At 41.5% G+C, this 14,381-nt stretch overlaps 1 protein-coding gene across 1 annotated transcript in view; it reads right to left on the bottom strand.

Moving 5' to 3' along the window:
• Nucleotides 1-6,359: 6,359 nt before the first annotated feature.
• The window catches only part of LOC308097874 (inactive phospholipase C-like protein 2), a 98,990-nt gene continuing 90,968 nt past the window's right edge, over nucleotides 6,360-14,381 (bottom strand). Inside the window, exon 6 of the mRNA XM_080445972.1 lies at nucleotides 6,360-8,424. Coding sequence (XP_080302098.1) covers nucleotides 7,915-8,424 — 510 coding nt within the window. The 3' untranslated portion in view covers nucleotides 6,360-7,914. The remainder of the gene's footprint in view (nucleotides 8,425-14,381) is intronic.

The raw sequence follows: 14,381 nt of genomic DNA, 5'->3' as shown, positions 1-14,381 counted from the left end.
CTCTCTCTCTCTCTCTCTCTCTCTCCTCTCTCTCTGCGCCCTCCTCCGTTCTACTCCTCAATGCATTCTTCTTGGTAGTAGCCTCAGCCCTCTTTCAAGTCGTAACACAGTTTTTTTGCTCTTCCTGTATATGTAAGATATTAATATGCGTGTCTTAGTGCCTAAATTGAGTGGTTTTACATCAGAGAAGCTAAGAAGTTAGAGTAAATGCAAGCACGCACACGCGCGTGTACGGGCACACACACACACACACACACACACACACACACACACACACACACACACACACACACACACACACACACACACACACACACACAAACCTCTGTGCGCATAGTATAAGACAAATATTCTTCTTGACACCTATTCCTGGAATAAAAAAAAATATTGTTTTAATATTTACTTTTATTGATTTAGTGTATATTTAAGAGTGAGTTTAGCATTAGTTACAGCTTTGAAATAATCACCTTCAAGCAAGGGTTGAGGTGGATTTAAAAAATCCTTTGTCCAATATTCTGGAGGAGGTACACATGAGGAGGCTACATGGAATGATGTCATCATTGCTCTAATATTTCAGTTAGAACAGTTACTGTGGGTAGATAGATAAGTACATAGTCAGTGGTTCAGAATCAGTGGTTTTCAACCTTTTGAATTTCAAGTTTGTGTTTGTACACACAGAGTTACAGACCTGTAAGGGATCATTTGACACCCCCTAAACCTAAAGGAACCCTGAGGGTCCCTGGACCCCACTTTGAGAACCACCGAGTTATATAATAATAGGCAGGTAAAGATCGCTTGGTGTCATCAGGAAAATTAGTGGCCTGGTCAATCAGGACTGTGCTTACATTATATTATAGCTTGATTTATCCACACTTAACATACTGCAACATTGTCTGGGCCAGAACATATGATTTATACCTCCACAGTATTTACCTACTTCAGAAAAGATTTGTCAGAACTGTTACTTTTTCAAAATGACTTGACCACTCTGCTCCACTTTTCAAAAAGCTAAAACTATTTACTGTCTTCCACCAGATCAACACTTGTCAAATATGCCTTTTTATTTATAAGTTTAAATATACCCCAACTCCATTCCCAAACCTTTTAGTAATTACTTCCAAACAAATTCTCAAATTCTCAAATACAACACTAGCCAGGCTACAAATCCCCCCCCCCTCCCCCCATTTTTACGTATAATAGTCATGGTAAAGTTTCTCTTAAATACAGAGGTAGGCCTACTACACTTTGGGACAAGTTCTCTACTGGTATACAACTTTCTTCACTTCATTTATACAAGAACAAATTGAAGGATGTTCTGATTGTCCAGGTCACACAATGTCACATCCATTATCACACATTTATTGTCATTATTATAATTTTTTCTTCTCTATTCCCTGTTTGCTTGGTTGGATTTCACATCCTGTAAAATCTGATATGTCAACTATGTTGGCTAATTATTATCAGTAATCTGGATAATAATCAGGTATTTCAATCATGTTTTACATTTTTATACTGCAATCATGTCATTTGTTATACATTGGTAGAAGCCTCATATAAGCCCTTTTGGGCTTCTTGCCTCCTCCTGGCACTTTTCTTTTTATATTTTGTGTACTGTTTTTTTTTTTTTATTGTTTTTACATTGAGCGAAATCAAATCAAAGACAACTATGACAACCTAAATGTAATAGCGTTCAACAAAGCATTGTATGCAGGTGTTTCAGTAAGGCAGATAGACAGAGAGATAGGCCTAAATAGTCGTTTGAAGAGATGATTATGAATCTCCCAGATAGCCCTCATCCCTACCAGATTATTTTTGGGCGGTGAAACCGCCCCTATATGTGAGGTTTGGTAATTGCACCCCCCCAACCCTGCGCTGTGATTGGCCACCAGTGTACCCCCCTAACCCTGCACCGTGATTGGCCAATCACAGTCTATTCAGGACTGTGATTGGCTAGTGAAACATGACACATGTGCATAGCCCTATAAATAGGACTATGCACTTAAAAAAAAACACATTTATGGTTTTTTTTAAGTTAGGGGTGTACAATGGTTGGTCCACAATATTACTTTTCTTTAAGTGAACTTCCATCACTGTGATGACCACTGTGACCACACCGCCCACTTCACACTGGGTGTGATTTTTTAAATAATTATTGTCATTGTGATATTTACAAAAAATAGGTTACACATTGCTATGTAGGCCTTACTACCGAAACTTTGAGGCACTTAAAGGTAGGCTATTTCTCTTTAAAACACTTCTGGTCATAACGTTTACTCTGACTTTTGTGTGCACTAGACAGTTATTAAGCTGTTTGATTCAATATTTCTATATTTGATTTATCAGACACACAACCTTAATTGCTATATAAAACTATTGCAACCATATTCGACTCATTGCAATTTGCAAACATACATATGTCCCTGGTTCTGGTGTCTGATATGGCATGTCATGTGTGTGTGAGTGAGTGGGCTGTGGGACCCTTCACTTGCCAAATGAATAATGTTTTGTTAAGAGGACAACGCACCGGAGGAAAAAGTTTGAATAAAAAATATATATGAATCAAGCAACTTAAAAACTGTCTGGGTTCACTCCAAAGCCTGAGTAGACGTTAAAATAACACATATAAAGTGAACTGTGAAATACCACTATGATTGTATCCACAAGTTGGGCGTTGTGGGCATCACTTCCTGTAGGGTTGCCACCCGTCCCGTAAAATACGGAATCGTCCCGTAATTGGAAACTAAATGACGCGTTCCGTATTGAACTGATAAGGGACGCACTTTGTCCCCGTATTTTAAGGTCGGGGAATCATTATGAAAAAAATCATAATTTATATAATAATTATAATGAAAAATGATAAATAATAAATAAATAAATAATGATAAAACAATAATAAAATATGAAAGACAGGGCAATGATGTGCTGTCCTGTCTCTCTCTCCGTCTCCGCTGTGTGACTGGGAATGTGCAGATCTCAGCTGTCCGCAAGTCAGTCAGTGTTGCCAAGTATAGTGAGAGAAATGAGCCAGCCGACCTACAAAAACAAGCCAACATTTGTCCAAAGTTTTGTGGGAAATAAGAAGACTTGGCAACTTTAGTATGACGTGAAATCGCTAATTCTCATTGGTCGTGAGCTGCTGAGCGGTGAGCGCACTCCCAGATATGATCCCATTGTCTGGGAGTGCGCTCAGCAGCTCACGACCAATGAGAATTAGCGATTTCACGTTGCTAAGATACGTTCTGTGCGAACACTTTCTGATGGACCCATGACTTTTTGGCTAAGAGGGTTGAGGGAAGGAGGATTTCTTTGCACTTTGTTTTTTATTAATCTTTTAATTTGGGTCACACAAGTGTTTCATTGTATTACTGTCCTCTTTCAGTAAAAGTGTTCCCAGGCTTTGTTTTTACAGCACTTTATATGCATACAGTATTATGCTCAAGTTGAGGCTATAGTTCAGCCAATTTATTACAATGTTCAATGCAAATAAAGCACTTTAAACTTTAAGTATAGCCCCCCAAACCCCTAAAATACATAGAAATCTATGCATTTTGGAACAGTTACTATATATATAGTCAAGAAAGCGTTTAGTCATACAGTATGACTAAACGCTTTCTTGACTATATATATAGTAACTGTTCCAAAATGCATAGATTTCTATGTATTTTAGGGGTTTGGGGGGCTAGCTCTTTTTAATATAAACGTCATAGATTGTTTTATTTAGATTTCATAGATTTCTATGTATTTCAGGAGTTTGGGGGGCTGGCTCCCCCAAAATAATTAAATAACATAACCCTAACCTAACCCTAAAAATCTGCTCTCTGAAACCAAGACAATCTTTGCAGAAGGTGAGTAAGTCATTTTAATCTAACGCTGACAGTGAAAGTGAGTGGTGGAAAGTAACTAAGTACATGTACTCAAGTACTGTACTCGAGTATAATTTTAAGGTATTTTTATTGAGTAATCAGGGGCACCCAATCGAAAAAATAAGAATTAAACAACATAACCCTAACCCTAAACCCGAATTAAAGTAACAAAAAAACGAAAATAAAGTACCAAAATCCATGAAATTAACCGCAAAAAAAAATGAATTAAATAACATAACCCTAATCTAACCCTAACTCTAACCCTAAACCCGAAATAAAGTAACAAAAAAAACAATATAAAGTACCCAAATCCGCGGAATTAACCGTCTAGTTGTTGTCTAATATAATCCACAAAATACATTAGTATAAACCCATTTTGTTTGAATATTTTATTAGGCAGAAATTGTTTTTTGTGATAATAAATTGGTAAAATCAGGCAAAAATATGAATTAAATAACATAACATAACATAATTCCTAATCCTAACCCTAAAACCAAAATAAAGTCCCTTATTTCGTTTTCTGAAAGGTGGCAACCCTAACTTCCTGTCAATTTGATCCAATCAAATCCCATCAAATCCAATCCAGTCCAATCAAATCGACAGGAAGTGATGCCCACAACCCCTAGGAAACTTGCAGATATTTGAAAAAAATCTACTTACGTTTGAAAACCGTCCCAGTCCAGACCATGCAGTCCAATGTAGGATACCCACATGACAATCAATCAGGCAGCTGGGGGGGAGCCTCCCTGGTCCTAGTGAGTTCTCTCTAATGCTCTGCCAGTCTTTAGTAAAAAACTACTTCGCTACTCACCGAAACAAATGCTGTTTTGTGTTGTTGAAAGTCTATTCTCCATGGTGGGAAACCTCTCAGCACCCCACCCTCTCTGTATATGTAATACACCTTTTGGGCAGAAAATAAAATATGTCCACCAGATGGAAATTCATTTATTCACTCCACTGCGCCCTCTACAGATCTGGTCAATTTAAATGACCATTGACCATATCGGTAGAGGGCGCAGTGGAGTAAATAAAATAGGGTGAAGCCAGGGGCCCTACGGCTCTTCAGCGCCCTCTTCTGTCCTCTTCCCGAAACAAGACACAGAGCCTCAGTATTCTTCTCCCTAGGCAGTCTGGCTCTGCATCACCACAAGCAGAACTTTGTTTTTGTTCCTACCATAAGCACCTGTGAGAAAGGAACACCTGTTTTAAACATTAGCTAGGTCTCTTTGTCAACCTGTTGATATTTAGAATTAAATAATATATTTCTAATAATCAATCATAAGTATCCTGTGCTTCCAGAAATTAGGTGCAGAAGGTTAGTTTAGAAGGTTAGGTTAATTAATAATACTGCTCCAATGCACTGCAGGCTTCCTTTTGTTTGTGGTGATGTCATAATGATTTGGTCTATTGATTTAGCTCAGAAGTCAAGATAAAGTATACTCCCCACCCAGAGCCCTGAGGTACAGCTGCAGGTGCCAATTAAAGACCAGGCCCTTTCATATCAGTTTTTGTTTTAACCAAAAAATATCACTAAGTTAAGCAACTTGTTCTGGTGAAACAAGCCATGCATATAGAATATGACAATGAAGAGATGATTATGGAAAATAAAAACCTACAAAATGCAAGCCTTACTTACTAGTGGCCTAAGTCTGCATGGCAAAATATTACATATTAAATTAATCAAATTCATATTGAATATGTTTCTTTCAAATATGTTTAAATAAAAACAAAGTTATAATTAAATGAGCACCCATGTTAATCTATTTTTTAAGCGTGATTAAACAGACCTGAGGCCGATTCTAAATCCTAACCTAAGTTTCAGGGAAAAAAATGTATTAAAATAATTAAAAACTAGTTCTACAGTATATATATATTGATGCTATATATATAGCAACAACTAAAATGCTGAAATGAATGCTGAAATGCTGAAATGAAAACAAGCCCCCCGTGGCTTGTTTTCAAACTGGTTAATAAAGTATTCCATGAATCAATTGAAGCTTGCAGAAAACCACACAACCACTGATTTAATATTTGTCTACAGCAGCCAAAGTTTACCTGGACATCAAAGTGACCACAAACATCACATAAATAATGTTCCTGTTTCTGTTCATTTGAAGGGTTTGTGTCTGGTCTGTCATCCCTTAATTAGTTACCTGACAGGGATCCATCACCAGGACACTTCTCTGGAACTTTCACCAACTACTTTGTGGCCAGATGCCAAAAGTAAAAAATGACACGTTGTTTCTAATTTGAGTCTCAGTCAAAAAACATTCTAATGAGGGTTCATGTGTATTCTACACCAGTGGTTCTCAATCTTTTGAGGCTCATAACGCCATTGTGACCCACAGGTTCTGTTGTACACAAATAGTATTATTTATATTGCTCCCATATGTACAAGCATCTTCATACAAGATTTTATGGAGAAACTACAAACATTATAAGTGAAAAGAAAAAGAGGAGACAGGATTAACAATGAAGCCAGTTTTAATGGGCCACTTAAAAGAGCTCTAACAGAATCCACACTCACTTAGAAGTGAAACTTTGACCTACCAACCCACCCACCCCAAGTTGTGGACGGTGCTAACCCGTAATTCCTATCCCAGTTTGTACACACCTGATCTGCACCACTAAAAGATAGTTATCAATTTGCTGTTTACGCAGAAGTAAAGTTTTTATAAAATAATAATGATATCAATATAACTAACAACAATTATAATATTATTGTTTGTATCTGCAAGAATTATTAATAGCAATACATGTTTCCTTCAAACATTTTACATACGTACATATACATCTATATTTACGTTGCCTCTTTTTCTGTGTAGGTGTTTAACAGCAGTACCATGTGAACATTGACCCTGGACCCTTGGTTTCTAAGGAGGGGTAGAATGTTCTAGTTTTGATTGGCTGGTATACACTCTGCCACTCAGCGTGGACTAGCTCCACGCTGGGGACCAAAACACTGACTCAACTCAACATCACGCACACACACACACACCCCCTGGGAAGGAAATAAAGAAACACTACGGACAGAGTCCAGGAGTGAAGAGTATAAGCCTTGATTTATACTTGGTTGCGTACCGAAAATTGCCATTCTACAAGCTCACAATGTGTCGCTCAACGATGCGTTGTGAGCTTACAGATTTTATATGCAACTAAGTTTAAATCACCATTAAGATGAACTCAAATCCTACGGAATGACACTGTGAAGATGTGCAAGGTTGAACGAGAGAGCATTCAGACTCGCAGGTTGTGTTGTGTGTGCTCCACAATTTGTACTGTAATGGTCATCTACGTACGATGGCTACACAGATACCTAAGTTGTGTCAGTCTCCTCTACCTTGTGTGCACTTAAAAATGACCGCCTCAGTGGAGAAGAGGGGCAAAGTTCTGCATGTAACGTTATGCGTCTCACGTGGAAAAGGCAGGAAGTGAAGGGTGAGCACAAAGAAACAAAAGCTTGATGCCAAGGAGTTCTGGGGAAATCCAACGGCAAACATCTACGGGTATGAAATGTCAATGTGCAGTAAAACCTGTACCCACAGAGCTAGAGTACTTTGTGTAACCACCAACGCCCAGAGAGAGAGACTAGAGACACTAGAGACTCACTGACTGGCTGTCCAACGCCTGAACAAAGACTCACGGTCAAACCAGTCGAGAGAGAGCGAAAGACCAGAGAAGAGAGAAGAGACCAGAGCCTATTGGCTCAAATAGGAGTTACCTCCTCTTTCAAGCTACAGGTATTACAGTCTGTAAGGTCCAGTGCTCTAGAGCTGTTTGCGAGGGGAATGCGAGGTCAGTCTTTTCTCTTCTCTGCTTTGGCCGCCATGCTCTTGCCACAGACGCGACAAAAACATCGCCCTCAGACACGCGTCTCGCTCCTAACTCTCCTTGCTTTCTTTGTGGCCATCATCTCCTTTACTCTCTCCCTTACTTCCTCGATCTGCCTCTCCCTTTCAGCCATGCTTGCCTTCTCCCTCTCCTCTTCTTCCTTCATCTGCCTCTCTCTGTCTCTCAGCGGGTGGGATGCTCTGTGGGCACAGGCTGCGGGTCAGCAGGATCCAACAGGATGGTTACCGACCGGCTCCTCGGGAACAGTTTCCTGGGGACCTGCGGCCTTGGGCTGCTGGGCCTGGTGATGGAACTGCTGGGTCTGCAGGAAAGCCGCAGGCTGAGAGGCGGCTTGAGCCAGTGGGGGAACTGGAATCTGGGACTGAGGCTGGGGCTGGACATGAAGGTATGCCTGAGGTAATGTTTGGGGTTGAGACTGAGGTTGGGAGTGCTGCAGGGGCGGCTGCTGTGGATGGGCCAGGGCCTGGTTGTGAGCCTGGGTCTGGACCTGGACTTGAGGCTGAGACGGTAGCTGGGTTTGCTGTGGCTGTTGCTGGTAAGGAGGAGGAGGAGGAGGAGGAGGGGGAGGAGGCGGAGGAGGAGGCTGGTGCTGTAGCTGTGGGGAAGCTGCTCCGTTCTTACTGAGGCCACAGGACTGAGCTGCACAGTGGATCTGACGCAGGGTGTCCAATGCCTCGCTCTTAGCATGTTTCAGCAGGTCTGCTTGGCCCTGAGTGAGAGGGAAGAAAAAAAGAGCGTAAGAAAGAGACAGATACAGACAGACAGACACACAGAGTCAGAGGAATGGAGACGTTGAAGTGAGAGACTGATGGACAGAGAGAGAAAGAGAAGCAGCAAACAGCTGCATCAAATATACAACCATTGGTGGTTTTATGAAAATTATAGCGGAAAAGGGACGCAGTGTTACATTTCTACACTCTCACCCATCTGGAAATAAACATCCAGTACACATAATCTAGAGTAGGTGATCCAATAGTCTTGTATTCTCAATGCAATAACTTACATTTGTCAGAAGAGGGCAGCAGAGAGCTGTTCAATAAAACCTTTTGGTTGAGTGAGCCTTCTGGTAGTTTGACAGTTGGTCATGTGTGTCAGCTGGTAAATAGAGATCTCATGCGGTGATAATCTTACACTATATTTCTACTCTTCATTAAGGGACAGACCAGATGCAACCCAGCCATATGGAGAGGAAGTGGTCAGGGCAGGCATCCTGCTTTATGGGGCCGTAAAGTCAGTCTGGGCAGTTTCCATGGCTGCCTTCCTCTCTGAGGTGGCGGTCGGAGAAGCCGAGCTGGCCATGACAGCCATGCCATTATCGTCCTCAGTGTTACCTATTCTATGAGCTGTAAATGTGCCCATCACTACGTGGCAGTTATTCTTCTGTGAAAAGAAAAGTGATTCTTTTTTTCATCGTCGTTCCCGTTTGCCATCTTCCATAATGCAAACCTATCTAGAGTCTAGACGACTTGACATGTTTCCTGCAATTTCACACCCACTTAGAACTTTTCATGTTCGCTTATCCTTGCTACAATCCCTCCCATTTATCTGAATGTATCTTTCTCCACCTCCTTCTCACTACCATTACACTAAAATCTTCTTCACAAAGCAACATTAAGCAACTTGATTGATTGAATACTTTATTAGTCAGAAATGTAAACAGCATGTGCCTACAGTAAGACGCTTAAAGGTTTCCATTGTGGTCCTATGTATTCAATTCATCAACTCATCCGTTATGATGTATGTCTCCCTTCCACTACCGCTGAAATCCATCACAGACTTCGTCTGACTTGCAGTCACCGGCCATACAGCCGAGGGGCAAAACGGACAGATGTTTCTGTCAGATGTATTCTAACATTAGGAGCACCAGACTGAAGACTGAATGTGAAGAGGAGTTAAGTGCTGATTGAACATCTGTGGATCCATAGACCTGTGCTGCTCCAGCACAGAGAAAAAAAATAATAAAAAGCTACCTTCCGTCAAGAGATACAAAATTGTGCAATAATTCATATTTATCCATCTACCCATGTTGCCCATATCAGTCTCTCTCTGTTGCTAATTGTTTTGGACAACTTACTGCACAAATATTTCTTAATACTTTTGTTATTCAGTGAGGCGCACCAACCTCAAAGAGATACATTCCTCTCATGTGCAAACATACCATACAGACAATACAAAATAATTCAGATTTTTGGGAAGAATTCTGGTTCAGATGGCTGCCAAGATTGGTCTATTTCAGGATTTGACGAGGGCACTGCCCAGCACAGAATGTTTGTGCCACGGCACTCGCAGGTGATGCATTGCAAGTGGCCTTGTACCTTAACTGCCACAGCACGCCACACAAAGCCATGAATAAGTCATTTGTCGGAAAAGACAATTATGTAAGATATGACTCATCAGCCCCAAATCTAAGCCAGCAGGAGCACTGTCATGTGGTACCAGGGCCAAATCACGGTGGCCTGGGATTCTTGTGCGTTTCCCACTCGCAGTTGGCACACGACCACCCACAGGGGGCCAGTCTTGGCCAGGGTTGACAGCAAATCCCATAGCTAAATCCTCATTAAAACCACTCCTTTTCTTTTGATTGTCTGTCAAATGCAGCCCATGCTGCTTTATTAAATACGTTTTAAAGGGAGATGTGCCAGTCTACGCACCTTCAGCATTCATCAGGTTATCCTAAAGGTAATAATGATTTATTACTTAGTTGCACGCCGGTCGTGCACTGAAAATAGCCCACCTACAAGCTGACAATGCGCCGCACGACGCGTTGTGTGCCGGAGATCCGTTATTTTCGGTACACCCACACACCCACACACAACTAAGCATAACCCAGGCTTAAGGTACAAAGCACAGTCCTCTGCTTTCATTTATCACTAAGAACGTAAAGATGGACCCAAATGGACCCTACTTTACACTCTTCAGAGTTAAATGAACACAGGGGCATTGACGGGAATATTGGAGCAAGAGCCGGTCCGAGATCCATCTTCATTTGACCTTTCACCCAGACACAGAATCCATGAACATTAGAGCTCTCATCTATTGACCAAACTCTAGTCCATGTCGAGTCCCAGACTAAGAGAATAGTCTGGGTGAGAATAGAGGGGAATACACCTAGTACAGCCCATGTCTCTAGAACATTCTCAGGGTCCAGTGAATAATGCTCCGAACAGCTGTGTGATTCACAACGCGAGCAGATCAATGTCTACCAGAAACTAAAGTGGTTAGCGGTTCCACAAAGAATGGAATGTACTCATGTAAAAAGGATAATGTGGTGTTTTTTTTTGTTTTTTATCATAACCTTTTGTGTTTCTGTATACAGTATTATATTATAAGAATACACCATTTTCTGTTGATTACCAGTTAAGCATTGGCATTGCCTTTCGTCACCGTCTCGCGCGCTAATTCGACTCAAGGCATCGGCATATGAAATGAACAAAAACACGTATTCAGTTTCACGCACGCACGCACACACACACACACACACACACACACACACACACACACACACACACACACACACACACACACACACACACACACACACACACACACACACACACACACACACACACACACACACACACACACACACACACACACACACACACACACACACACACACACACACACACACACTTTCTCTCCTCTCTGTTGCCTCACCTTCCAGCAGAGAAAGCTGGGGCTGGGGGGTGGGGGGGGTCTTGACAGGTGAAGCTGCCAGCATTGGCAAATAGGCGACAAGCTCTCACCAAATGTTCAGAGTCATGCACAGATTAAGACAGAGGGCGAGGAGGAGTCTGTGTGCCCAATCTGCCCATCCCTCCAGATCAATTAGGGGGATGGAGAAAGAGAGTGGGGGAGGGGTGGGTGGGTTTAGGGATCGAAGCAGTATGGATATTATAGTGTGTGCGTTTGTTTGGCAAGTGAATGGGTGGTTAGAAAGAGGGTGGTTGAAATGCTAAAAGACATGGGGGATTAGATTTGTGTGTCCACCTGTTGCAGTGTTTAAGCATTTAATTCTCCCAGTGCTACAGATTGTGCTAAATCTTAATTAAGATAATAATCTGGCTGCCTCGCATGCTGTTGTTAGTGCTACACAGCAAAATGTGTTAATTCCTGGTCCTTTTTCTCCCTCTCGGAGTCGAATTAACATTGCGTAGGCAAAGCACAGTACATACATAACATTACATAGATGTGCGCAAGCCATGATCCTTAAGTGCACATTTTTAGTAACAAACATGATCTCAAACGCCACTCTTCCATTCATCCTATCTACCAAGGGAGATTCTGCACTCTGTGCTAATTGATTTCATAGGGTAGGCGAGGCGATGATGAGATGAAAATGGAGCACCAGGGATGCCTGGTGGCTCCGTTAGTGCACAAACCATATGTTGCTTGTAAGTGCGAGGATCCGGGTTCAAACTCAACCTCATTTTTCATTGCATGTCTCATCTCTCTCTCTCTGCCCTTGTTTTCCTGTCTCTCTACACTGACCTATTCTTAGAAAAGAAAAGAAAGAAAATGGAGCACCAACAATCACATTTCCTGCAGATAATGGGGAGTATATAAACTGTTATTGAACAATGTTGAGAATACATCAAAAATAGAAAAACAATCTGGGCAAGACCAGAACACATGTGAGAGGTCTGCCTGTAGACTACCACAATGATAACATTTGGGATCGGAATCAGGCAAGCTTTAAGTTTAGTTTTACTAAAGCTGACTCTGTGCCCAACCTTTGGCAGGATCACAGGAGCACACACATCTAAAGCCACTTCTCACCAGTCATCTGCCAGTTCCCCTCCCCATCTGCTCTTTGTCTCGGAGACTGTGCCACTGTTCAAAGTCATGGTGTTTTCAGATATAAGCCCCCTCTGAGTAGGTGACAGCTTAAAAAGGCTCTCCCATAATGATTCTTGAGGGGGCCTGGGAAAGGACTCAAACTTCGTATGCACAAAGTGACGGACCTGAAGATAATGGAACAAATTTGAACGGCGCACACTCTTAGATATAAAGAGCCGAAGCTAGAAAAAATACCCCTATCATAGAGATCTTTGAAAGGATTGATACCTAATCTGCTCCAGAGGCTAAAGGTTGAGTCCAAAATGGAGGGAGAAAATAAGTGGTTATTGCTAATAGGCCCCAGACTCGACACAGAGGAAAACTTAAAGTGACGGCAAAGCTGTATCCATAGCTTTAAAGTGGACAGCAGCAAAAGGTTTGAGGAGTGGCAGAGGGAGATAAAGGGAGAGAGAAATAAACCAGTGCAGACGGGAGGATGAACAACATTATTGCACCTCTATACAACTAGAGAGTGAGAGACCACCACAGTTCCTTGGTCTGTGTAAAATAGCTTTACTGATTCTAGGAATTTTAGGATCCACAGAAATAATCAGAGGAAGATTGCAGATACAGACGAATCCACAGAGCGCTGCCCTGTAGTTGCGCAATCATTATTGCGGTGTCAGATGACTGTTTGCATCCGGAGTGCCCTCACATCCACCAACACATTCTAACTAACTCCCCAAAAAGTCTGGCTTCACTTCAGAGACAAGAAGTAACGTGACACACACACAAACTCATTGAACTTCTCTTTCACTGTCAGTGAAAGGACAGTGGTTCATTTACAGGTGAAGACCGTTATGCAATGGTTGATGAGATATTAACATGTGGAGAGTTGGCGCTGCCATCAAATGATATAACACTGTGCCGTCACCTGTGTACAACCAACATTAATTACATGTCTTCACTGTAAGAGCACATTAAAGATTGTGCAACAGGTCAGCTCGACAGAATTAAGGAGGCATGTTAACATCTTGTGCGTGCGTGCGTGCGTGTGTTTGCGTGCATGCATACGCGCGCGCGTGTTCATAGTAGATCGGGTGATGTTTGATACATTATGATATAATGAGGGATATGTAACATTTCCCTCATTTAAGTCGTCCATTGTCGGTATAATAGGGTTGAAATTATTAATTCATAATTATTTGACACTTCCAATGTGATCATGTGGCCTAACTTGGGTAAAGCGAGCAGTTTATGCACAACAGGAATCTGACACTGCACAGTTATGATTGCAACACGTACAGGACAGCGCTCTGTGGATTAGTCTATATGTTGAAAGACCACCGGTGCTCTAACTAGCCAGTTACTGTACAATAGAACAGAATAGACTATTTAATCCACTGAGAGCATGGCTCCCTAAGGTAGTGGGAGTGACAAAACAGAACACAATAAACATGTTATGACGAGTTATATGTGACACAGCAGCAGCAGGGACACATAATTCAATTCAATGTGAGGAACTGATAAGGGGAATAGAGTACAGCAAATCTGATAACTACAGAGTGGGAAACTGTTTGGTCACATTACTTTCTAGTTTATACTCCACGAAATCATTTGAGCCCACCTGGTGGCTAAGCCAGAAAAGAAAAGAAAAGAAAAGAAAAGAAAAGAAAAGAAAAGAAAAGAAAAGAAAAGAAAAGAAAAGAAAAGAAAAGAAAAGAAAAGAAAGCATATTATAACCAAGTACCCAAACGGTAGGTGTCCTTAGTGGGCTTATCATGCAATTACAAATGAAGTGTACACTCCTAACTGAGCACCACGTTGTGTTTTATTCATCCCAGAAATACCAAAGATAACTGGAAAGGGGCGCTCAGAGGAGCACAA

This window comes from Gymnoscopelus braueri (assembly GCF_963280865.1).
Source record: "Gymnoscopelus braueri genome assembly, chromosome: 13".
In the NCBI taxonomy this organism is placed as follows: domain Eukaryota; kingdom Metazoa; phylum Chordata; class Actinopteri; order Myctophiformes; family Myctophidae; genus Gymnoscopelus; species Gymnoscopelus braueri.
Note: the sequence above shows the minus strand (reverse complement) of the source record. Positions and strands in the feature narration are given on the sequence as shown.